The following is a 26,093-nucleotide window of genomic DNA, read 5'->3' on the forward strand; positions in this document are numbered from 1 at the left end:
GAGGTGTGTTTTCTCTCCGTGTTTCTTTCACGGAAGAGAGCAGAGGCAAAGAAGCGCGCCTGACTCAAGGACGAAGCGGACCTACGGCGATAAGAATCAAAATAAACGGAGCACAGAGGAGCAGAAGGAGATCCGTGCGCAGCCGCAGAGGAGCGGAGGTTCGGCTGCAGCTGTCATGGGACTCTGCCCGTCCTCGTAGCGGAACCAGGCGACCCGCGGACCAGAGGGAGAACAGGCACCGGGAGCGGACATGGCCCACGTAGGCAACGGAGCGGCCGCAGAGGCGGAGGTGGGAGCCGGAGATCGCATTTAACGCACGCATTTCCACTGACATGTCCACAGTGCGTGATGTAACCAGTTATTTGTGATGATGTTCCCACTTTGATCTCATATACCTACATCACGTGGGCTACATCCACCAGGCTGTTGAGGGTGTTTTAGTCTCTCTGTCACATCAGAGTTCTGGAAAGGACAGATTTTACACCTAAACTGTGAATATGATATCAGAAACTGGTTAGGCGTTAAAAACACACACCTTTGTTTGGCTGGAAAGCATAGACTGTATTAAAAGATGGCCACAGCTATGGCTTTGGCTTCAAAATTGGTGTTTTGGCCGCGACCATGCTGGATTTTTGCAGGGACCTAAAAGGGACGTGTTGGTAATAAAATGCTTTGAAAGGCGCAAGCAGCACAAGGTTCAGCATCTCCAATTAGCTCGAGTGAAACCTAGCAAGCAGCCGTCATTAAAAACAGTGGCCACGCCCCCTAGCATTAATATAGTTTGAATAGGTGAGTTATATGAACATTTATAACCCTTTACAGTTGTTATGAAGGTCAAATTTAGCTGCACAGCTTTTTCTTTCAATTTCCACTGTATGTTTTAACATTAGAGTCTCACTTTTCTGAGCCAGCCTCTAGCTGACGTTAGAGGAACTGCAGTTTTTAGCACTACCTTTCTTTAGCTCTGAATGTTGATGTGCGTTAAAACACAAAAAAATAACCTACTGCTACTGTGCTGCTAGAGGAGAAAGCCTTATGTGGTATATGTGTTGGTAGCTAGATATGTGTACATATAGTGTGTTTTATCACTGTATAGTGGTACCATTTCTAAATAATGCAACATAAACGCGTAGTCCTTATCGGTTTCTGTCAGGTTTTCTCATCTTTTCACCACGCCTGTCTATATTTCTGTTGAAATCGACCTTACAAAGCCTCCTGTAGTATTTCAGTGAGACTTTCATTTTTTCCTATGTTTGTGCTTCTATAGTCACCACAGACTGTATCCATGGATGCAAAATGAACTCCCAACTGACCGTAAATAGATCCTAATCTATACAATTCTCCAAACATACAGTACTGCACGCATGTAGGGCAGCTGAGTTACAGCAAAACCCATCATCACACCTATTTCAGATCCGTTTTATTTACAATGATTACTCACAGGGGAAAAAACAGTTTACTTTGAACTGAACTAAATGTGCCGCAGGCTGTGGGGAGTGAATTTGGACTTTGATTAAGTGGTAAAAGTAGAGGACAGGGGTGTGCACCAAAGGGCAATTCATTAATAAATATACAATGCAGCACAGTAACTTTTCATTTTATCTTGATCGCCATCCTTGAGCAATGTATGGGACCATAGATCTGTCATAATATGGGATTCTCACTGAGCTCTGGATGTATTTCCTCAGTTATGTGTAGAGCTGTGGAGGCAGCCTGCTCATTATTGGATTTATGTCTCAGCGCTAAGTGAGCTGATAGTATTGGTTCACGTGTCTGCATGTGTGCACAGCTTCATGTAAATGACAGCTCTGATTTCAGCCACAGGCTGCCTCCTGCACTGTAAACACAGGGGTTTACAGTGCAGGTTTTTTTCTGCACTTTCACACCACCACATTCATTCAAATTCACATTCAAACTAGTGAAAAGATAACATCAGTGAGCTGAGGAAGTCAAAATGTTCACAGTATGCTAACTTTGTCAGTGGTAACATGATGGGAACCGAGTTCCCAGGTTTAATTTTTAACCTTTGTTTTCACTAAAGCCAGTCCTCCACCCTGACCCTCCCTGGTTCACACTGTTCAAATGGGGAGTGTCGCAGTACAGCTGTAATGTAGAAGAGAGTTCATCAACTGGTTTGTCATGGTGTTAAAGGATATTTTGAGGTTTTCTAGTTTAGATGACAGGGTTCAGCAGGTCTGTATACTGGATATATGGCTGGGCTGTAGAGACCATCAGGTGTTCTTTGGAAGCAGCCATTCAAAATCATCTCCACAAGACACTAGACACAAAACCCAGCAATAGGCACAAAAGACCCCCAAAACAGAAACGGAACCAAAAGAAGTCTCCATAAACTCTTAAAATATCCTGAGAAAGTGGACCACCAAGAGAGCTGTCACTACTCGATCTGTACCGGAAACCCAATCCGTACCATGCATTTTCGACAGGCGTGTACTTCCGCTCGAAGCATTTTACGATAGTTACAGGTCAGAGTATCTGTTAAGGCAGGGGTAGGGAACTCCAGGCCTCGAGAGCCGGTGTCCTGCAGGTTTTAGATGTGTCCTTGATCCAACACAGCTGATTTAAATGGCTAAATTACCTCCTCAACATGTCTTGAAGTTCTCCAGAGGCCTGGTAATGGACTAATCATTTGATTCAGGTGTGGTGACCCAGGGTGAGATCTAAAACCTGCAGGACACCGGCTCTTAAGGACTAACGTCCCCTACCCCTGTATTAAGGTGTTAACAATAATAGGTATCTCTTAAAATGTGTGCGATAATGAAACCTTTCTATATAATGTAGACAAAAACAAAGACAGTTATAAATCGGGTCTACAGGATCCGTACCACGCATGTGCAGATGTTTTCTTATTCTTCTGTTTCATTTAATGGCAGTTTGTACAAGGATACCGCCACTTGCTGACCGAGCGAATGAACCCTATTGTAAACCGGAGTAGCGTCATTATTAGGGATGGGTATTGATAAGATTTTCACGATTCCGATTCCATTTTCGATTCTGTTTAACGATTCGATTCTTTATCGATTCTTTTTTTTTTAAAAAGGAGAACACTAAGGTCGATTATCTTAGAACTTTGTTTTATATCTTCTCTTTGAACAAGATAGAAATTTAGGAGTAACATGGCCTTACAAACCCAACAGTGAGATCTTAAGAGATCCACAGCCTACGGCTCTTCAATGGGGTGTCACAGGGTCCCCAGGAAAAAAAATGTAAATGTAAAATAATAAAATAAATGTTCTTCTGTAGCAATAACAAAGTATAACATAAATTGTTCTGTGGCAATTACACAAGAATATCCAGTAATGTCCCTGCCTACAATTAAACACATTCACTTACCGAAAATCGGGAACATCTGCTGTGGCAGCCTTTGACCACAAACTTAGTCACTGCTCGGTGACATTTTTCTATCCTGGCCTGAAAGGAGACGCTACCGGTAGACTGCAGCGAGAGCTGCCAGCATCTGAGCCAGACTCTGTCTCTCTCATCATGGTCCCCTAAATGCACAGTAATGGCAGGTTTTGTAATAAGGCAGATCGCGCTAACATAATATGCGCTGTTAGTTGATTATTTACCTGCCGCATTAACGGGAGAGGACGTGCAAACGTTACCGCTGCTGCTGGGTTGAGATTCACGAGTCCGGAGCAGAATTAAAAACACGACATTCATTTAAGGTCATCGTGTGTTTTGTGAGCAAATGCTTTTGCATATTCGTAGTGTTTCCTCCCTTAAATGAAATATCTACTTTGCAAGTATTGCAAGTTGCCCTGTTGTCATCCGTTCTCGTAAAGTATAATCAAACTTTTGAGCGTTGAGCTTAGGCGCCGTGTTTCCTGTCAGGTAAATGACGCTCCGCAACGTGGTGACGTCATTCGGGGCGACTGGAATCGATAAGGGAATCGTTTGTTAAAATGGCAAACGATTCCAAGGAATTGAAACAGTGGGAACCGGTTCTCAACAAGAACCGGTTTTCGATACCCATCCCTAGTCATTATAAACGTGTGTTAAACTTGATTTAGTGATAGAGTGTGTTCATGCTTGTCTGTGAGGAGAGGATTGTTGGAATAGTGATGATGATGTTCGCTATCACTGTCAATTGTCAGTAAACACTTAATCTGGCTGATGAATCTTCACGTGACACATTACTAAGTCAGTATTGTTAAGTCTGTAATTAGGCGCCATTCTTCTTATTTTACGGCGCTGTTGTTCAATCGGGGGACGCTCTCTGTTGAGTAGAAAAGCACGACTTTGTTTGTATACGGATTATCCATTGTTTAAATGTCCCGGGCAGTCGAAAAGGAGGCAGAGCTGTTGAGAAATGCTAGGAGCTAACTGGGCGCTAACCGTGCCATTCAAATACATTAACCGTCACAATGTTGGCAAAGAGAGGAAGTGACGTAAGATTCACGCATCATGGTACACATTGGGTTTCCGGTACAGATCGGGTAGTGACAAGCGCTAAAGCATGCCAAGGGGGCTGAAGGGCCATCGGGATATTTTTTGAAACTCTGTACTAACTTCTATTTAGAGATGTTTCAGGGTTTCGTCAAGTTGCTATGTGAAGAGAATTGGAGACGTCTAGGAGTTCAGTTCAGCGCACACACTAAAGAAAGATTTTTATGAGGACTTTCACTTATTTGCAAGTTTGGGTATCTGCAAGGACTTCAGCAAAACTAAAAATCCATGGGGATTTTAGTAGGATATTTATAGGTCCATGGCTCTTAAGCTCCCTTAAAACTACTTGTTTTGCTACCAGATGAACTTAGCAAGCAGGACACCCAATTAGCCTCCATAAAGCCTTTTTACCTGTTTGTCTCTGAAGAGGTGTCAAGGATTCAGATGGAAATGACCATTTTCCCTGATAGACCCGCTGCAGACATTAAGGTTGATGACATGGGTTGGTTTTTTCTGTTAAGGCCCTCTTGCGTCACACCTCAGCCAGTCATTTCCTCATTTCAGCTGACAAATGCTCCTGTGTTCGACCCCTTCAGCCTTGACTCATCCTAATACAGAGGAATTCAGCTGACTTTCGCTCAGCTCTAAATAATGTGAGGCGAGCTGTTTTTATTTAAAAAACACTCAGTGCAAGGGTATTGCCTCTGCTCAGACTGAAACTACTAATCATGTCAGTTCTGGCATGTTTGCTGTGACATTTGACTGTCTGTGAATCCAGGATCTTAAGTTCATCCTACCATGCAGTGCACACACCCAAAGGCGCGACAGGAATGTGAGCAACGCCAAGAAAACACAGATCAGCTCAGTCTTATAGAATATAATGCACACCTTTCTCACAGCCAGTTAGGAAGCCTGACTGCTGAAGCCCTCCTCAGACAACACAGAGGCTTTTTTTTTTTTTTACAGATACTCGCAAAGTGGATAATTTAATTTATGCTTATTTAATTGAAGCAGTAGGTTGTCCAGAGAGCTGATTTTAGGAATCCCAGAGGTGAGTTTGGCAATAATGCAGGACCAGGAGGAAACACAAATCCCTTTGGAGTTGTGTGTTCCTCTGGTGGTACTATGAGAAAAAGGGAGGGTTCAAACATGGGTCAAAAAAAATGGGGAGTAAAAGTGGGAGAATTCAAAAAGAATAATTACAAAATACCAAAAAATGAAGAAATATAATTCAGATTCACTAGTTTATATGAAATGTATTAATTTGTTATTAATGGCATCTGGTAAGCCTAAGTACACCTCAGATCCCGTAGTGGTTTGCAACCAGTTCAGTTTGCAGGATGTGGTTAAGAAAACACACTCTCTGTCTGCTTTCTGTTCCCCATGTGAGGTCAGAGGTCAGGGAAGATCATTGTTAATGCCAGGTGTCACAGATTTGGTTCTGGAGGATGTAAGGGAGGTCCGAGGCTCCGATGGGGCTGTGAGGACGCTCCATAGGCGCTCCTCGAGTGCAGCCGGGTTATTTGTGCGTTGGGTAATCGGACACAAGTTGCAGGCTTTGACTAATTGATGAGGAAGCTGCTGCAGTCACAGGAGACGCGTCTCTGACTTTGACCTCTCCTGCTCTGTAACATCAAACAGAAGTGACGCAGATTTTTCCAAAAAATCTGTTTTTTGTTTGATTGTAAATATCAGAAAATCCCAACATGATTAAAGTCACCATTACATCTTAATAAAGTCAAACAGTGAATAGAAAGATAAAAATATTCAATGACTTTTATATCTCGATTGTTTCAAACGTGTTCAGAAATCCTGTGTCGTCCTATCGTTGAAGTTTAGTCTGTTTGTGTCTCTCTGTGTTAGTGTTGTGTTACTTTGTAGTTACGTTTTGGTTGTGTTTTTGTTCCTGTTTTTTTACCTTTTATAGTCGTTTTCTGCCCATTTCTGTTTTTTTGTGTGTGTTTTTCTCCCCCATATTTGTGTAGTCATTTAGTGTCTAGTTGTGGTTATTTTCAGTGTTTAAGGCTTTCTGTCTTTTTTTTGTCTCTTTGTGTTTGCTTTGTGTGTTTGCAATACGCTGGTATCTGGTCTGCTGGTATTAGTTTGACTTCTTTAACTACCAAAGTATAACAGGAATAAAAAGCTATAAAATAAAATGATGCAACTTCTAAATGAGCTTTTAAACTCAGTTTTTTATGGGTTGTTTAGATGTACTGGATCATATTTCTTCCAAATTGATCCCAGCCTATAACAATAACAATATTTTTTCTCTTTATGGTCGAAAAATTAATATTTAATGGTTAATCTAAATATAGTTGTTAAAAAAGCCACTGCTGCCTGTCTGGATGCCTGGGCGTAGCCACCTTTCTCAGGTATGATATGGTGGGTTAGGTTTAATGACTTTCACGATTATTAGGCTGTAAAACTGGCGATGACTCAAACCTCTTTAATACACTAAATGGTTGTATGTTCCTCATCTGTAGTCTCTGTTTTCTACAAAGCTATCTGGCCCAAGAGAGTTGCAGCTATAACGGCTTCAACTTTTCTAGGAAGTCTTTCCACAAGCCTCAGGAGTGTGTTTTTACCGTTCTTCCAGAAACATATTTGTGAGATCAGACTGTCTAAGGAGCTTGGAAAGAAAAGCGTCTGGACTTCTTTAAGTTGCTTGAAGATGTTTCACCTCTCATCCGAGAAGCTTCTTCAGTTCTAAGGTCCCAGATTTAAACCCAGTGGGAGTTTCCCCTCAAAGAGGGACAAAGGACCCCCTGATGATCCTCTACCTAATCACATAGTCACAGTCTCCACTATAAGTCATCCCAAAGGTGTTAACACAAGCAAATCTGAAAGTATTTCAAGAAAACTAAATCTTGAGTAAGATTAGCTGATTCATCCAAATGCTAGGGGCTGATAATGTAACTTAGCTTTCTGCTTTAAATAACTTTATCAGCTGTAGTTGCAACAGTGGTTCCCAAACTTTTTTTGCTAGGCCCCCCTTTGTTTTACAAGAAAAATATTTCAAAAAAGGCCTCTCTGTGCAAAATGGGTTTAAAAACATAAACAGCTGTGGGATACTGTTTGTCCGTGATTTGAACCGAGGGAACAAATCGTGGCAGGATCAGCCGGATGTTATTTGTATCCAGCTGTGACTTTACTGTATAAAGAGCTAACATCTCCAAAATGTCAGGAGTAGTTAGTCATTACAACAAGTGTTTGTGAACTAAAAATCAAGAATGTGGGATACTGTTTGTCTGTGATTTGGAGAGCCCAGTCCGTGCTCCCGACGCAGGGGAAACCAATCCTGCAGGGGAGACCTACCTCGGCACTTGTGCAGGTGAAACCAAAGGGAAGATATGCTTCACCATATTTTCTAGTCTTTGGCTTGGAAGATAGTTTGTTTGGAAACATATTCAGCGATGCTTCACCTCCTGCTTTGAGTTTCTGTGGGCGCCCCGTGCTAGCAGTGTCCAAGCGTTGTTGTTTCTTTTTTTGCTTTTTTTTCCCCCATTTCATCCCCCCCCTCCCCCCCCCCCCCAGCCCCACACTTTGGCAAGGTCTGAGTTACAACATAACCAGGTCTTATTCACTGTGATCGCTAGCTGTTCCTTAGCCATGAATGTCGCAAACAGACCAAAACATTGACAGAGCGAGAGGGGAATGCCACACGGAGCATCTGCTGGAATGAAAAGAGTTAGGAAGCAACGTCTGTTTGGATTCACACATTTTTACTTTTGGACTTTTCCAGTTTTGTGAAAATATTCTGTTGACTGCAGCCGGCCTCCTCCTCCTCCATCATCTGCTACATTTTCTCCATCTCACTTTCAAACAGAGAAAAACTTGCACATAAAATAACACACGGTCCATAATTCAGCCAATAAAAACTTTCTACATACTCTGATCATTTTGTCAGTTTTTTACCTCATTTTGATTTCATCTTTCTACATTATACATACATACTTTTTTACCTTATTTTGATTGGGGTTTTCCTCTTTTTGGGGGTTATTTTACATTGTTTGCTGACATTTTGCTTCTTGCTGCTTTGCTGCTTGCTTACATTTGCTTTAATTCTTTTTGTGGGAATTTTGTTTCTTTTTGATGGCATTTTACGTGTTTCTGTTAGTTTTTTGGATATTTTTCTTTGCATCTATGTTTGTGGGAATTATGCTCTTTCTGATAGCATCGTTTCTGTTTTTTGTGGGCCTTTTATGTCTTTTTGATTGTGTTTGATCTTTTTTTTAATGTACTTTTAATCATTTTTAGTTTCTCCATTATTTCATTTCTTTTTCTGGTTGGTTTTTGGCCTCTGTCATGTTTGTATTTGTTGTGTGTGGTTAGTTTTGTCTCTTGGGCATTGGAGGTAATTGATTCTCTTTGTGGGGTTTTGTTTTTAACTTAAAAAGAAACTTTTTACAAATGTTACTTCTGAAGGGATTATGTCTCGTATTTTAGTAATTTTCTGCCTCCTATTATTCTTCTGTGTTCTGTCCTGTGTCTCGTTTTCCATTGTTTTCATTTAAAGGCCTCTCTCTCAGGGTAAAAGACACACACAGGGCTGTAGTGAGTTATGTAAACATGTCAGAAAAATCAGACTTGAAGCTGTTGCCTGCAGGAAGAGTCACTCCGTAGAGTTTGTAATTCTTGTAAAAACCATTTGTAACCTTCAGGGATGCTGACACTCAGCCCTTTATTTGCTCCTGTGCACATGTCTGATCGACACGTCTGATATACTTGCATTACTTTGTTGTTTCATTAAAAATTCTACCGTTAAATTTAAATGAGTCAAAGCGTGAAATGTGGTGGTTCATGGTTATTTTCTTTTTTACTCGTGTATATATTTTAATTTTTTTTCTACTTTTTGTGCTAATCCCGTCTTACTTATTCCAGTCTTTCTTTTTCTTTTATTATCGATGTTTGCTTGTCCATGATTTTGACTTTTTCTCTTTTTTTGATTTTGTTTTTTTCTTTTATTCTATATTTTTAGTTTTTTCTGGTTGTCAGTTCTGATTATGTATTTTTTGAGGCCTTCATTATTTTCAGTAATGTGTTTTTGCGCTGTTTTTTTTTTTTTTGTTGCGGTTTGCTTGCAATAAGAACTTTTTCTGCCTCTTTGTTGATGTTTTATTTTTTGTTCTTGTGAATTTATTTAAATTTATTTTTCTTTCTTGTCAATTTGTTTCTTTGAAGCCATTTGAACTCTCAGTAAATATGCCCTCAAAACAACATAAAATAACCCCCAAAAAGAGGAAAACCACAATCAAAATGAGGTAAAACACTGGCAAAATGAACAGATCCACTTTTAAAGTCTTTTTGTACTCATTTTTATTTTTTCACCTTTGTAGTAATTTTTGTTTCTGCTGAATGTTTTTGTGATTATTTTGATACTTTGTATTTATATTGCTTTTAAGTCTTTCTAGCTGTTTTGCTTTTTTGTGGTTGTTTCTGTGAGTGTGTCTTTAAACTCATTTGTTGCTTAACTTCTTGTGTCTTTTCTTAGTACTTGCACGTTAGGCAGGCCTCTTCTCTTTCTGAGTTTAAAACGCTTCTTAAAACATATTAAGAGGTTAACTCAATTTGTTTTAACATATTTTATCTTATTTTTTTATTTTACTTTTACTTTGCTTGTGCTATTTGAACAGCACTTTGTGAACCCTGGTTTTATGTGAAAGTGCTTTATAAATAAAGGTGGTATGGTACTTTATTGAAGTTTAGCACTTTTATTTATTTGTTTATTTATAGGTATTTTCTTCATGTCTCTAATTCCTGCTTTTTTCTTTTACATACCTTGTCTGTTTACTAGTCTTGCTTCTTTTTGGGGTGTTTTTGTGTCTCTGTATATTTGTTTTCACTTCTTTATGTTGTCACTTTTTGTTCTTTTCTCTTTCCAAGGCTTTTTTCCACATTTCTATGATATTTTTGTGTTCTTATTAACTCACAATGATTCACTTTTTGGTTCTTTTCTTTTATATCTTTTTGATTTAAATATATGTTTTGTGGTTAGATGGGTCACAGTGCTCCAATGTGGAGCAGTGAGAAGCTGCTGCCAGCAGGCAGAGTTACTTTACAGCGCTGACTGCAGCTGCACCCTATTATGTAAGGAGCCACTGTGTAGCTATTATTAGCCTGCTGCTGACATGCTGTGTAAATGTTACTTATGTAGTGTGGACACAAATCTGTTTACACCATTACGCACATATATGAATCCTTATATTTCATAGTTGAGACCTCTGAAGTGTTGCAGTCGTGCTTACACGTGTAGATGTGTGTAAAAGTGTTTTTGGATTTATGCTAGAAATATTGTCTTTCAAACATCTGGAGTTTCGAACCTAATTCTAGGGTTCAGGTCTTAGCATTAAGCAATGGGCAGCAGTTCCTCTAACAGCAATCTTCCCTGAATCGCTGACTGCATTGAAATGAATGGAAAATCTTGAATTAGCCTAATGAATTAATGCTCTGCAGCATGATTGTTATTACTCATGTTAAGCCATGTATGACCCTTGTGACCCTTATTAGCACTGCAGGTATTTACTAAAATATAAAACACAAATTCCAGACTTCAGAGAAACCATCTTACACTGAATGATGGAAACGCTCTCAACTATTCATATTTTAATTTCTATGGCTGCTTTCTCGGGGCTGTAACACTTTACAGCATAGTAACTGAAAAGTATAGGAATATAGGGCATTCTTGGAACACGCCCCGCAAACGCTGAAAAGTCTCAGTAACACAAACAAACGAAAAACCTGAAATTTAGGAATAATCCAGGCACTCTCGAATAGCCCTGGGAGGTCCATAAAACTGACACACTATTCCCCCAAAACTGGAATAACTCTGAAATTTGTGCAAAATCGTGAAAAGGCAGAAAAATTGCAAAAAGTTTGAAAAGCTCTTACAATTGTCAGAATATTTATCATAAGTCCTGTATTCCCTTGATTACTCAGGAATAAATCTCAAAGGCTTTTTAAGAGGAAGCCCTGAATTGTGACAACTCGAGAAGTCACTGATAACAATTTGGAAAATCCAGACACCTTAAGCTTCGAAAACTCTTGAATAACTCTCAAAAAGTAGTGTCTGAAAGGTTAAAAATAAAAAAAACTGGAATAAATTTACAAGACCCAAAAAATAAATAAATAAAAATTAAATAGAACATTGCCTGGATAGTCGGAAATAACTTCATTCTACACTAAAAATTTAAAGCAGTTCGATTAAACGCAAACTACAATTACTTAACAGTCAAAAGACTCTGGTATTATTTTATAGGATATAATTCAGACTGAAACCTGATGGATTCTTTACATCACTTTGAAGAATGAGATAAAAATGGTTTTCTTTTTGTTCCCAGCGTGTGTGGCGGTGAATGAATAGTTCGTGGTTCAGTTCTGAAATGACTCCGATGGTTTCACAGAGCCCTCGAGTAGGTCAGAGTCATGGCGGCGTGGTTCAGGATTCGGGTCATGTAGCCTTCCAGTAATTCCCGAGCAGTGCAAACTTGTTGCTGATTACACACATTGTACAAATGAAATGTGGTGCTTTAGAATCGCGTCCAATCAGACGTCTCACAGGCCTTTCTGTCACCTGGAGGAGGATGCTGAGAACTAAACTCTGTGTTTCTGTGTGTTTCAGGACTGCTTCGAAGATGCCTTTGATCGGATACCTGCGTGAGTACATGCACACACACACACACCTGCAGCGCACAGACTGAGTGTGTGTGTGTGAGGATCGTTTCCTGTGTATCTTTCACTTTTAGTCACGCTCTGTGCTGACTGCTGGTTCTGCCTTTGTGTAGGGCGGGTAGCATGGATCTGCAGACTGCCATCCAGGAGACTCAGTGTGCTCTCAACCTGGTCCTCAACAACAAGTTTTCTCAAGCCCTGGATCTCCTCAAACCATGGTAACCACAGCAGTCGTTACCTCGCGCTGCTTCGTTACACCTCTCTCTTTCTCTAGTGTCTGCTGGAGTCGTAGCTCCCTGTTATTAATGACTGCTGCTGTGCGCAGGTGGAGGGACAGCATGTACCACGCTCTGGGATACAGCAGCATCCTGGTGATGCAGGCGACCATGACCTTTGAGCACAGAGACATCCAGACTGCCATGGCAACCATCAAGGAGGCGTTGCACACCTGTCAGAGGTGAGAGGCAGGAAAACATGGTCTTCTTCCTGTTTATAGCCTTAATTTTTCTGGGCGAGGAAGCTTTTCAGTCCATTCACAACATGTAATAACGTAATGAAACAAACTGGGGTACGACCACTGTGGCTGCAAAAAGATTTCTGAGGCTGAAAAGTCTGGAAAAAGTGACTCATCCTTGAGCCCTGAATTGTCCAGAATAATAAAGAAAATCAGCAGCAGATAATTTCATTTTCTTCTCCAATTCTGGCGCTGAATCAGAGATTGTGTGTGCGCAGTGGCACTGCAGTGAGTAACTGTATGAATGGTGACCGGGCTGTGTGGCTGCATCATAATGGGCACGTTCAAGTCTGAAAAGTGAAGCCAGTGCTGAAGTGCCTTAAATACACATTCCTGTTCGCGGCCTGCAGGAAGCAATAGCTGTGGTTTCAGAATAACATGCAGCTTAAAGAACTCTGACAGAGCAGTACGCTTGCTGTGTGGCTTCTGAAAACACTTTCCCAATGAACTTATGGGCTTCAGTTATTAGTTTCAGGTCATATTAAATAAAAAATGTATCCATTTTGTAATTTTTTGTTCATTCTAAGTTTCATGAAGGAGAATTATCGAAGATCTACTCACTGGCTGTTGATTTGACAAGTTGTTATCTAGATTGTCAGGCAGCCAGTCCCGAACACCAAGAAGTTCAAGGTGAAAACGCTAATCTAATCTCCAGGCTTCACAAACTAATGGGTGACGCCACAGTGGCTATCTCCGTCTTTTAAGCCATTTATGATATTAGACAGCGGTCCCCAACCCCCGGGCCACAGACCGGTACCGGTCCGTGAGTCATCTGGCACTGGGCCGCGAGAGTTGAGGCTCGGGTGTGAAATTTATGGTTTTTATTGGTTTTATTGGTTTTTCTCGTTGTTTTTTTAGCGTTATTATTGTTAACTCTGTTTCCCTGAGTCTTTTCCCATGTGTTATGAATAAATCTTCCTTTTTTGTACCGGTACTGGTTTTATTTTGTTGTATTTATCCGCAACACCTAAAAGGCCGGTCCGTGAAAATATTGTCGGACATAAACGGGTCCGTGGCGCGAAAAAGGTTGGAGACTGCTGATATTAGATATTCTAGAATATTATATATACCGTAGCTTTGTGTTCCAAAAATGAGGGAGAAAAAATATGATTTCAAAAAGCTATATCACAATCACAATCTATATCAAGCAATCCTGTCTCTTTAGGGGAAAGGGAAAATGATCCTCATAGTGTTACAAGAAAACACTCCACAAAGGTTCAGTAAATGGGAATACCCACAGGAGGTTTTTCTACTAATTGTTTTATTGCAATTTTATACTTTATATACTTTTAGTTCTTCATCTCAAAGTCTCTTTCAAATGAGAACAATTAGGCCCCCATGCACAGCAACGTTTAATGTCATCTCAAACTGCAACAGTAGAGACTGGTTAAATATGAGATTTAACGTCTCCTCGTTGTTTCTCTAGGTTCAGGAAGAAGAACTCGATGGTCGGATCTCTGTCCGGGCTGATCAGCAAGCAGTCCAACCTGCAGGAAGGTTTGTAAACACATGCCCACACATCACTCCACTGACGTCTACAGAAAGTGAAGAAAATTTAGAGAGCTGGAAGTCAGTGTGCTGCATTGGTGTGTTTGCAGGAGAGATGCACGCAGAGCTTTGCTACGCTGAATGTCTGCTGCAGAAAGCAACGCTGACGTTTGTACAGGTCAGAAATGCTGTCTGCCTTTAACTTCACCTGTGTGCCTGCTCACGTATTTGCTTTCGTTTCATATATATTTCATACGTAACCTTAGTTGAAAGCCCCTTTAAAGCGCAGTTCCCGCAGTGGCTGCTAAATGTTCCTCGTGTGAATGTGTAACAACATTAAAAGGCAGAGAACCTGAAGTACAGACGCTTTGAGTGTTAAATTAAAGATTAAAAATTGCTTCCTCATCAATCATAGCTTGACGCCAGCATTAATGAAGGGTGATTCAGGACACATGATGGGTCGTCCACTGTTTTTCAGGTTGGGTTCAGTTAAACCTTCTGGTTTGAGTTGTTGCCACTGTGATGCCTTTTGTAACCTCGAGCTGAGTGTTTTCACCATCGAAAATGGATGTGATGATGAGTGAGCACTGGCTTCACTTTACACACTCGGAAACTGCATCTTTTATAGTGTGTGTGGTTAGAAGCCATTTAGGATTTGAGCCAGAATCATGACTCATGAGTAGCTTCTGGTAAGACTAATAATAAGGCTGTTTAATTATATATTATATCTATATTTCCTTTTTCTAGGATGAGAACATGATCAGTTTCATCAAAGGAGGGATCAAGATTCGGACCAGCTACCAAATCTACAAGTGAGTGAATGATTTATGGAGGAAATGAAACATTTTAAATGTATTTTAGTAGAAATATCATTGTTAACATGATTGTTATGTATTCAATAGGGACTGTCAGAATGTGCTCAATGCCACTCAAGATGTGGCCGGCCAATCAGATTCATTTAGACAGTTCGAGGGTGGAGTCAAGCTGGGCATTGGCTCTTTCAACCTGGTGAGTTGTTGTTTTTTTAATCCACAGGAGTCAGTTAATGTAGGTAAGTTTAATGCTGGTTTAATCTGCCGTAATTAGGACGATGCCGTCTCGCTCAGAATAAAGCACATCCAGTGTCCATCTTTTTTTCTCCACTGGATCATCAGGCCAGAGGGTCAAACTTTTACGGATCCAAAAAAAGGCCAATGTAAATGCTTTCTGTATTGTATATTTAACTATATTATTACTTTAATATAATCTACAAGAAATCTACAAATTTTCTTTATTAGTTGGATGGAAGCAGCTAAAACGTCCACACAGTGCAGCTGATGAAGCACGTTGGTTGGCATTTTAATGTGAAAGTACAGATAAAAGAAAAATATTAGTGAGAGTCCTATAAACCTATGAACGGCTTCATATACTTCATGTGTCCTTACACTAATTTTTTCATTAATCGAGTCAGAATCGTCACTTTTCAGTTAAACACCTCCTTTTAAGCTCTTAAGATTAACGAGAGTCCATTTCAACCAGTTTGTTTCACAGCTGAACTGGTCGTTGGACGCACCATCACTGGCCCCACATCCTTTCTTTTTTTCTTTTTTTTACATCAATCGACAGGTTATATTGAATCTGGCACATAATGGTTCATTGAAAGCACATTTTTGTTGATTTTATTGAATGATTGATTTTAGGGAAATCTTTTTGTCTTCCAGATGTTGTCTCTCCTCCCTCAGAGAATTTTGAGGTTGTTGGAGTTTATCGGGTTCTCAGGAAACAGGGTGAGTACAAGCTCTGTTTAAAATAACATTTTAAAAACCCACTATAGGCTACACAGACAAAATCATACTGTTTCTCTATCTGTCTGCAGGGCTTTGGTTTGTCCCAGTTGAGAGAGGGAGCTTCCAGCCACAGTTTGCGGTCAATCCTCTGTGTTCTGACTCTGCTCTTCTACCACACATACGTCTCACTCATACTGGGTAGGAAACACTTTAATGTTTTTTTTTTTGGGGGGGGGGGGTTCAGTCTTGGTAGAGAAACCTCAGCTTCACCATCTTAATCTGGCTTCAAATGTCCGACCACAAAGGCCTAAATAAAGCCAGAAGCATCTTCTGCTGCTTAGCAGATTAGGCAGTGAATGTTGTTGTGTTCTCTTTGATCAGGAACTGCAGAGGGGAACCTGGTGGAAGCTGAAGCTCTGCTGGAGCCATACCAACAGAAATACCCCAAAGTAAGTAAACCGCAAACAGTCGTCTAAGTAAACTCGGCCGTAACTAAATAAACATCATGTTTGTTTTTTCTTTTAGGGCTCCATAATCCTCTTCTACTCTGCTCGCATTGCCGCGCTGCGAGGAAACTTTGAGAAGGTTTGTCCCTGTGTTTTCAGACCCTCAGTGCCAAAGTCCAAATGAAAACTAGACGTTTCAGCGCAAGGATTTCAGCACATTTATCAGCTAAACAAAGAAGTAAAATTGTTCTCTGTTCTACTTTATGTGGAATTAAAATGAAGTTAATAGAAGTCTTTCCCTTTTCACTGGTTTTTCCCATCCCTCTGCACTTCCTTTACAAACCTGAACAGCAGGTCTAAGTGTTCTGTGTTTCTTTTAGGCTCGGGCCAAGTACGAGGAGTGTGTGAGCAGCCAGCAGGAGTGGAAGCAGATTCACCACTTGTGTTACTGGGAGCTCATGTGGACTCACTCGTACCAGCAGGAGTGGGAACAGGCGTACCAATATGCTGACTTGCTGTGCAAGGAGAGTCGCTGGTCCAAGGTAAGCTCAGAAGAAAAACAGATGTGTTTCATATATCAGGCACATGAATGGAACCATAAAAGTCTGCGATAGTTCAATATAAAACCTGCTCTCTGCAGGCTATCTATGTTTACCAGAAGGCAGCCATTTTAAGCATGATGTCAGAGGAGGAGCTGAAGAAGACGGGGGAGAATGTTGTGGAGCTCTTCAGGTCAGCCGGTTTTTTACATGTATTTTTTAAACACCCTGAGCTGAATCGACCTATGTGAAGTAGGTAGAGCCGAGCTATGTTTAAGGCCAGGATTAGCAGTAAGACAGTGTGTGTGTGTGTGTGTAGGCAGGTGGAGGGGCTGAAACAGCGCCTGGCTGGGAAGTCCATTCCAACGGAGAAATTTGCAGTGAGGAAGTCCAGGCGTTACAAAGCTGCTAACCCCATCCCCCTGGTCATCCCTTTGCTGGTACACAAACATTCACATGCACATAATAAACTCACTACTTTGAGAGTGGTTAGTTGAGTGTGATGAACTCTGAATGAGCTGGTAGTGAAGTATAACGCACAATTGTTGTCTCTTTTAGGAGATGATGTATGTGTGGAATGGTTTCACCATCGTCGGAAAGCGAGCCGACTGTGCCGAGTCCCTGCTGGTAACCATAGAGAAGGCAGAGGAGCAGCTTCGCAATGACCCCAGTGAGCTCAACACTGCACCTCTGCTATTAGCACTACTGCTAACACTGTGTGCTGCCAATAGTATCTCATGAGAGTAAAACAGGCGTTCCACAGGGTTCTGTCCTGGGCCTGCTTCTATTTTGCTCATGTTAGTGATTTCAAGCCTGCCTGTAAGCAGCTGATATTAGTATTCATGCATCTACACTGATTAAAACTCCTGAGACATCACAAAACTGTGCACATGGAGTCGGCTATAAGATGTTACCACAGCTGTTTTGTTAAGAATCTAATTACATTTAAGTCTTCGATAAAGCTTGGGTATTTTACACTCATTTGACACATTTTGTTGGAGCCTTTTTTGCTTTGAGAACTTCCTTAATTCTTTGTGTTAATGATTGAACAAGGGGTTCGAAAGAGTCTTCAGAAAATTCAGACCTTGTTGACATGATAGCTCCACACAGTTTGACAGATTTGTTAGCTTCACATCCATGATTTGAAACTGCTGTTGGACTACATCTCAAAGGTGCTCTATTGAAGAGATCTGTGAGAGAGCTGGTTACTGTGGAGGCCATTTGAATACAGTGAGCTCATTATTACAGTTAGGCCATTTATACTTGGATTTTTTTACCTGTTTACTGAAACATGTTCTAAATACATTTATATACAAACAATGTGTGAACTCTGCTGTCCACATTCAAATTGGATGAAGGGTTTATGAGGTGTGGGCAGTTCCTTCACTATGTCATTATCCATTGAGCAGATAAAAGGCCTGGAGTTGATTTGAGGTGTGGTGCTTGCATTTGGTTAAAGGAGCCCTCCATGTAGGTGAAACAAGCCGCCCTGAATCTGCAAAAACAGAAACAACCCATCTGAGAAATTTTTACAATATTAGGAGTGGCAAAAGTCTGGTACATCCTGAGAAAGAAAGGTGAACTCAGCAATGCAAAAAGACCTGGACATCCACGGAAGACAACAGTGGTGGATGATCACAGAATCGTTTCCTTGCTAAAGACAAACCCCTTCACAACAGCCAAACACGTCAACATTCTCCAGGAGTTGATATCCAAATCTACCATGAAGAGAAGACTGCGTGAAAGTAAATACAGAGGGTTCACTGCAAGGTGCAAGCCACTTATAAGCCTCAAGAATAGGATGGCTAGATTGAATTTTGCTAAAACATTTCTAAAAAAAAACCAGCACAGTTCTGGAAAAACATTTATTGGACAGATGAAACCAAAACCAACCTCTACCAGAATGATGGTGAGAAAAATACTACGGAGGAGGAGTGGAACAGGTCATGATCCAAAGCACACCACATCATCTGTAGAACACGGCGGACACAGTGTGATGTCTTGGGCGTGCGTGGCTACAGGTGGCACTGGGACACCAGTGTTTAATGATGATGTGACACAGGACAGAAGCAGCTGAAGGAATATGAGATGTTAAGAAACATACTGTCTGCACATATTCAGCGAAATGTAGTCACATTGATTGGGCGGCGTTTCATAATGCAGATGGACAATGACTTAAAACATACAGCCAAAAAACAGCTGGTGTATTCCAGGAGCTAAATATGTTTAAGTCTCCATTCTGAATCCTTTTATCTCAGAAGGCGTTAGGTTGTCATGTAAGGTTATTACTGCTGAATAATTACTGGCTAATGAAAGGTTAGGAGCTTATGTAAATCTATGTCTAACAGTCCATCTCTCATTCAGATCCGTCAGAGTTTCACATAGATGACAGCTGTCTGGTCCAGATGTTGAAGGGACTCTGCCTGAAGCACCTGGGCAGGTTACTGCAGGCTGAGCTGTGCTTCACACAGGTGCTCTCCAGGTAACACAAGCACAGATAAGAACACAAAAGCATGCCGACGACCTTGTTTAGGCAGTTAATGCTGTGGTTTACCTTCTGAAAATAAAGATAATGCTTTAATGGGCTTTACTTTCAGTGAGGGTCGGATCAGATATGATCACTACTTGATTCCTTTCACCCTTTATGAGTTGGGTCTGCTGTATAAACAACAGGGAGACTTCCTCAAGGCCACCACATACATCGAGAACGCCAAGTAAGTTCTGCTTAAACACTCTTTATAAGCCATTCCTAAACAGACTGCTCTAACTCTGTAATGTGAAAATCTGCAGCGCCCCCAAACTTTCAGTCTTATCTGTGCTGATCACACAAACAGAAAATGAAGCATTTCCTGTTTATTTTCATTACTTCTGCCACCTGACAGCCATGCCTCCATTTATATATAATTTATAATTTATTTAATCCATTGGATTAATTGGATTTGTCTAAAATGTACATATTTAATGGCAATTCTACTGTAACCCCAATTAGAGCATGTGTTGGGATGCTGGTAAAAAGTTTCATAAAAACTAAATGTAATCATTGGAAATCTTATAAACACACGTTTATGAGACACACAAAAAAATAAATAAATTTGAAGGCATCAAAATATCTCAAAAAAGTTGGAATAGAAATGGAAATATGAAATAATTATATTGTATTGTCCTTAACATTTTAGATAGCATTAGAAATGAATTACAAGAAATAACTATTTCACTTCTTTTATTCTTTTTATTTTATTTTAAATGACTTCCCAAGTCTCACCTGAAGTACCTTAATACCCCACCAGGGAGCTGCAGCGTACAGTTTGGGAGTCGCTGCTCTTTAGATACCTTTAAATGAACACACACACACACACACACACACACACTTATATTCTATTCATTTTCATTCGGAGAAAACGAAAATGCTACGTCCAGATGAACAGAATCAACTTTTAGAGATTTACTTACCTGGATGATTGAGCATGCATCAAGACACTTCATAGTGTGCTTGTTGTGAAAACATTAAAGGATGCTACAGTGGAAATTTGCAACCATAACTCGAGCTGCGCAGACAGGAAAAACAGCATTGTTTATGTGGCACTAAATGCACGAGTGAGGTATTTACAGTGGTTTAGAAAAAAATACTAACCAAACAAAACATTCCTGCGCAGGCAGGATTGCGAAACGCGTGTTTATTTGAGATTCTGATTGTGTGTCATCATCAGGACGAACTACAAGGACTACTCCATGGAGTCCAGACTGCACTTCAGGATCCACGCAGCCCTTAACAGCCTCAAAGGATCACCTGCCGGCACCCCATAATACACAAAAACATGAGTCAGACTGCAGCTGTTTGTTTAGCTGGAGTGAAGAAAGAAGTGGAGGTGTGTTTGGGTTTTAAGAGGACACCTCCACCTGGGTTTTTTTTTTCCTCTGAATTATGTTTTACATTTTTTATTTATTTTCCTGCAGTTTGGAAAGATTGGATTATAATTACTTGCACATGCACTTCTTCTACCAGTTAAAATAGAGACTTCACTGGTAGAGCAATGGTTCAATCAGTGCAGGTTTATCTGTAACTTAAAAACTGATACAGGCTCTTTTTGAGTCCATACGGCTCTTTCACTCAGAGGCACTTTGCATAGGAGAACAACTATGAAGTCTTTCATAGCTAATATCTGATTGGACTGCTGCACTTTTTCATGTAAAAGCACAAGATAAAAAAACTAGCAATTATATGTCAGCCCACAGGAGAGACCCAGTCACTGACAAATCGTCTTGGAAATCCAGTCAACAAGTTCTCTTTTGCAGCTCTGTGTTAGCTTCCTTGCATTTCTCTGTCTGAATGGGCCCAAAATATAAATCTGTTGTTTATGATTTCAGTTATTTATCGTGGAAGACATGATTTTCTTTTTTTTGTCTATGAATCATAAACAGGAAGTGATGTGCAAACCACTAAAGATGAATACTAGAACACACTGTTCATCTTTAGCAGTTTGCACGTTCTTTGCCTTTTTCTTTTCCTACATGCCACACATGCACGCGACGCACAAGTGTGTCCGTGCATAAGCAATCACAGCCTTCTCACCGACTGTGGCTTAAACAGGAAACACTGATACGGTGTAGTACACTCCTTCCAAGCTCGCACAGACTGGGCAATATGCAGATTTAAAAGAACAACGCAGTAATGGCTGTAAACGCACACATTTAACAGCAATACAAACAAATTTGTGCTGTTAGTAAGTTCTGAGTTATTCTGTCGGTACGTCAGAGTCCACGTTCTATGTCTCAAACGCAGGGCTGCTTTGGTGGCGCTGATCGTCTCTTAGAAGCCTGAAATAAAAAGCTCAAAAACAAAACAATCTAACAGGTAAAAACATCTACAACATAACAGATGCATTAAGTTTCTTCTTTGTTGTTCCTTGAGTTAAAAAAATCCTTGAATGGTGCTTTTATACAGCCCTTCAGTTCATCCTGTATCTGAAACACGTAATATTAGATTTTTATGTCTTTTCTTCTAGACTTCTCGGATCGGAGTTACCTGTCATAATAGTCGTTTTGGACGTTACAAACAAAAAACTAAATTAACCAGTGTAGGTGTATCAATTCAGAGAAATTAATCACTTCCCACTTAGCTCCATCTTCTGATGCCATGTGGAACTGTTACTTTCTAGTTAAGGCACGCTAGTCTGGTGTTGAAAGATCATCCAAAGACAGTCCCCTGGAAATACCTAAGAATAATTGAATTAAAGAAAACAGCAAGGTATGAACCAAACCATGGACTGATTACTTGCTACACCCCTTTTAAGTGTTTTGGCCTCAAACATTAATCACAGTACCACTAATACATATCCTAAAACCAGATTTCTCTTGAGATCAACATTAAGCAACCTCAGATACAAAACTCCCAATCTTACTAGTATAGCTAATATTTAAATGGACATAGAATATAATGTGGAATTACTGCTTACTTTGAAATCTGCATTTATACTTACCTTTTTTTTTGCCACTAAACTCGAACCTCAGTCTTTCGTAAACACTGGATTGAAAATACATTATTTATGGTAAAGCAGTAAAACGTAACCGGTCAAACAAAGTTAAGCATAAATAGTTTATAAAACAAAAACTAACGACCCTTAACATTTTTTTTAATTCAAAGTGAGCTAGCTAATAAATTAACTAATATTTTGAATAAATAAGTTAATATATAACTGATTACTTTGAAATATATATTGTCACTTGTGATTGTTTTACCTTTGATGATCTTCAAATTGAGTCAGTGCTGGTGGTCAAAGGCTAACTGCAATATTTCAGCATCAATTGCAATATTGTCCAAAATTACTGTGTTTGAAATATGTGCAATACATTTTTAAAGCCATAATTCTCGTTGCCTTAGACTGAGATTAAGTTGCCCTGAAAATCATGCTAGCCCTGGCACAAGCGGCAACCTGATTTGGTATAAAGTGTGAGTTAATGATTACTCGGCTAAAGAAATGTAGTTCTTTACCTGCTCAAAGAGATGATTTCTTCATACTGAAGCAGCTCTGCCTTTGGGAAATATTTGCATAACCAAGCCGTCCCTCACTCCATGATTGCTCAACGGTCTGTTGGGAGAAAACACCAAGACTAAAGGCTTTACGTTAATTCTAGTCGACGTTCTTGATGATTACAGCTTTGGTTATGATCACACATGTTCTGGAAGATGTCTGTTTGTTTCTTTGTTTATGTTGTGTTGCTTTCTGTTAAATAACATAAATTATGTAGATCTACAGTGTACATGAAGAGCAACTTTAGTGTCTAATCATGTACAGATGAATCAGGATAAGCACAATCTATACCTAAACAAGATTTTATTATTATTATTATTATTATTATGTGCTGTGTGTTAACACATCAGATAATTACTCAGTTCTCAGAGGACAGTAAAGGACAGTTTATCCCTAAAATGTTGTAAGCTTAACTTAAAATGTCTGAAAAACTGTACACTAATGCTCGTCAAAGTAAGCACATCTTTGCTTCCATTTTAAACATAAGTGTGATGGACCCGCTTGAGTTGTACTTGAATAAATGACAATTAGCCTTCTCCATTTCATGAATGTATCAACCTAAAGACCAAATTCTCCACATGTGTCTTGCTGGATGTGTGTTTTGATTTGATTTTATTTGACGTGTTTTCTGTGCCTGTATGTTTTTGGATGTGATTTTTCTTCATGTCTTTGTGTGATCTGAAACTTTGCTTCCAAACTACGTAATTTGCCAACATTCACTGATATTATTATTAATAACAGTCCAGTAAAAGACCACAGTCATCTGTCGAAAAAAGTTGTAGCAATGAAAATGCTTAAGTCCCAGTTTTGTCCTGTGAGTATACTGCAATGTTATTCCTACCTAAAATTTCAGCTAGAAAGACTTAAGACATCTGACTCTGTGAGGATTATTAAAAATGATCAGGTAGTTTTAAAAAGATATTCTGTGTCTCTTTGTGCAATAAAATGTTGCTTTAACAATGCTAGATGCAATTTTAGCATTGCACTCATCAGTAGTTCCTTCTTGCTAGTTTTCCCAAAATTGCAGCTCCATTTCTTGGTTAGCCAAAGCTGCCATGCAGAACTGACTCAGCACAGGAAGTAAGGAAGTAAAATAATGCAACTAATAATAGTGATAAAATAATCCTGGAAGCAGAATTACAAAGTTGTGTTATTCCTTTATTTAAGATTTACTAAAGCAAGGTTTCTCTGTTCTGCATAAAAAAAAGTAAAATGTTATTAAATGTATGCACAATGGCAGGGCCTCGCTTTTATGTGAGATTTAAAACCTGCTAACAAGCAGATGGTTAATTTTAATTAAATGTTGTATCTTTAGGTACTTTGTTATTACCAATCTGTTCCAAAATCAGATCACAGGTTTCTATTTTTTTAATTTGAATCTCAAAACAACAACAAAAAATACCAAAGACGACAGTCTCACCGCCGTTAATTTGTATCAACGAGCTATGAGCCAAAAATGTATCTTACCATGGTGTGCACTGGGTCCTTAAAAAATATGTGGACAAATGAACAACAAAAGAAATGGTAGGCCTAAAAACCAACTACAGCAGTATCTGAAAGTCAACATAAATCAGTGATCAACAAGATAAATAATAATAGAATAATAGGTAGATAACATACGGCAGTGGAGGCATTTTTAAAGCCAGTTAGAAGGTGATTTACATCAATCACCAAAACAAAGTCACTGCTTTGTGTTTATAAAATGTTCACCTTTTATTGCCACAACCTTTCTTCATAGAAGGCTTTGGGCCATATTTTCATTTAGTAGCTTAATTCAGTGCCTCTGTGTTTAATCTGTACATGTTTTTCTGTTCTTTATAAGTTCAAACTGCTTTTGCTTTTTTGTTTTTCCCATATACAACGTGTTGCTGCATGTGTTTTATGGCTGGAGGAGAGATTAGAGGCTTTCTGATTAGATGTGGTGATACACGTGGCACAATAAAATGAAAACAGAAGAATATTACTCCTTTTAAATTATATTGTGTTTTTATTTATTACTAGTATGTATGTTGGTATGTGGATGAGTGTGCCGGTGAGTCACTGTTTTATGTTTGTGTTATGAAGAGAACATGTCCTTTCTAGCAAACAGACACATAAACAATTACTCTGAACTAAAGAGGAAAAAAATAACTGAATATGAATATGAGCTGAATATAGTGTTTTTGTATCTCTGGCTTCATAATTTGATAGAAAAATTAAACCCTGATTAAAAAACATAGAGACCCACCTTTTTTTATCTTCATAAATAAGATGTTAATTAAATGGTGTTTGAAATGGTTTATTTGGATAATACTAAGGATTTGAAGTCACATGACAATTATTTTGCTATTTTGAACAGGTCATGTAGGGTTAAGTGAGTAGGACCTTAGTCACACAGGACTGGAGCTCTGGTAACCACCTGTCACCAGGGAAAAATACAACTGGTTGGTTAAAGCCTTACAATTCCTTGGTTAGTTAATGGATTGCTGCAGTCACTCCAGTTTGATGGAAAACACCAACTTGTCTGCAAACACCATTTGTTCTCAGCTGCTGCACTGAGGCGTTTCTTTTATTTTGAAGGCTAATATTCTCCGTTTCTGGTTTGCGTTGCACTTTTAAAGTTTTACTACTCCTCAGTGGTCAGCTGGCACGTTCCTGCAGAAGTCAGCTTCTTCCATCCAAACTATGGACAACTGTGGCAATCTGCTAGCAGTCAAAGCAAGGAGAGGTTTTTGGTGTAACGCCCTCTTCATGAATGCAAACTTCAGGTGGTTCTGATCACGTTCAGTATGGTGGATAACTCTGTGCACATGTGACATCACAGCAGAAACCTCATTAAGACAAATATTATTGAGGCTCTTAAAAAAGAATAGAAATACATTTGTATTTAGTGCTTTTTATTGTTCGGTTTAACCCAGCAGCTTTTGAAATGTCTCACTGAAAATGTGCTGATGGTTTGCTAGAAGACAAATGTTTGCTGTTATGTGTACTGTGTAGTAAATGTTTATTGCATGTGTTTATAGTGTAAATATACTGTCGATGTTACTATGTTGGAAATGTGTTCAACACATTTTAAAAGCCATAATTTTTTTGCTAGTTGCCTTAAATTCACAAATAAAAAGCTTCTTCCTTCCTGTCATCGCCAATGATGCAGTAAAGACTGAAAATACACATCAACCAAAACATTTACATCTTTTTTGGGAACAGTAATAAATTTGTATTTTTAGTTGTACATTTTTATTCTACTACCATAATTT

The 26,093-nt window shown here is 39.4% G+C and overlaps 1 protein-coding gene across 1 annotated transcript; it reads left to right on the forward strand.

Moving 5' to 3' along the window:
• Positions 1–25,886, forward strand: ttc39b (tetratricopeptide repeat domain 39B). The gene is made up of 19 exons (XM_080903782.1): positions 1–289; positions 12,026–12,060; positions 12,189–12,293; positions 12,401–12,532; positions 14,016–14,086; positions 14,188–14,255; positions 14,825–14,889; positions 14,980–15,085; positions 15,778–15,843; positions 15,933–16,041; positions 16,225–16,292; positions 16,369–16,428; positions 16,670–16,831; positions 16,930–17,021; positions 17,148–17,268; positions 17,387–17,498; positions 19,193–19,310; positions 19,426–19,542; positions 20,536–25,886. The coding sequence occupies exons 1-19, from the start codon at positions 251–253 to the stop codon at positions 20,630–20,632; spliced, it is 1,743 nt and encodes a 580-aa protein (XP_080759908.1). The 5' UTR covers positions 1–250; the 3' UTR covers positions 20,633–25,886.
• Positions 25,887–26,093: the final 207 nt, after the last annotated feature.

This window comes from Rhamphochromis sp. 'chilingali' (assembly GCF_963969265.1).
Source record: "Rhamphochromis sp. 'chilingali' genome assembly, chromosome: 1".
NCBI classification, from domain to species: domain Eukaryota; kingdom Metazoa; phylum Chordata; class Actinopteri; order Cichliformes; family Cichlidae; genus Rhamphochromis; species Rhamphochromis sp. 'chilingali'.

Bases quoted from the DNA above. Each gene is read 5' to 3' on its own strand.
- ttc39b (XM_080903782.1), top strand. From the start codon at position 251: ATGGCCCACGTAGGCAACGGAGCGGCCGCAGAGGCGGAG. The intron at 17,269-17,386 runs GTACACAAACAT...TGTCTCTTTTAG, and splicing joins CCCTGGTCATCCCTTTGCTG to GAGATGATGTATGTGTGGAA. The intron at 19,543-20,535 runs GTAAGTTCTGCT...TGTCATCATCAG, and splicing joins ACATACATCGAGAACGCCAA to GACGAACTACAAGGACTACT.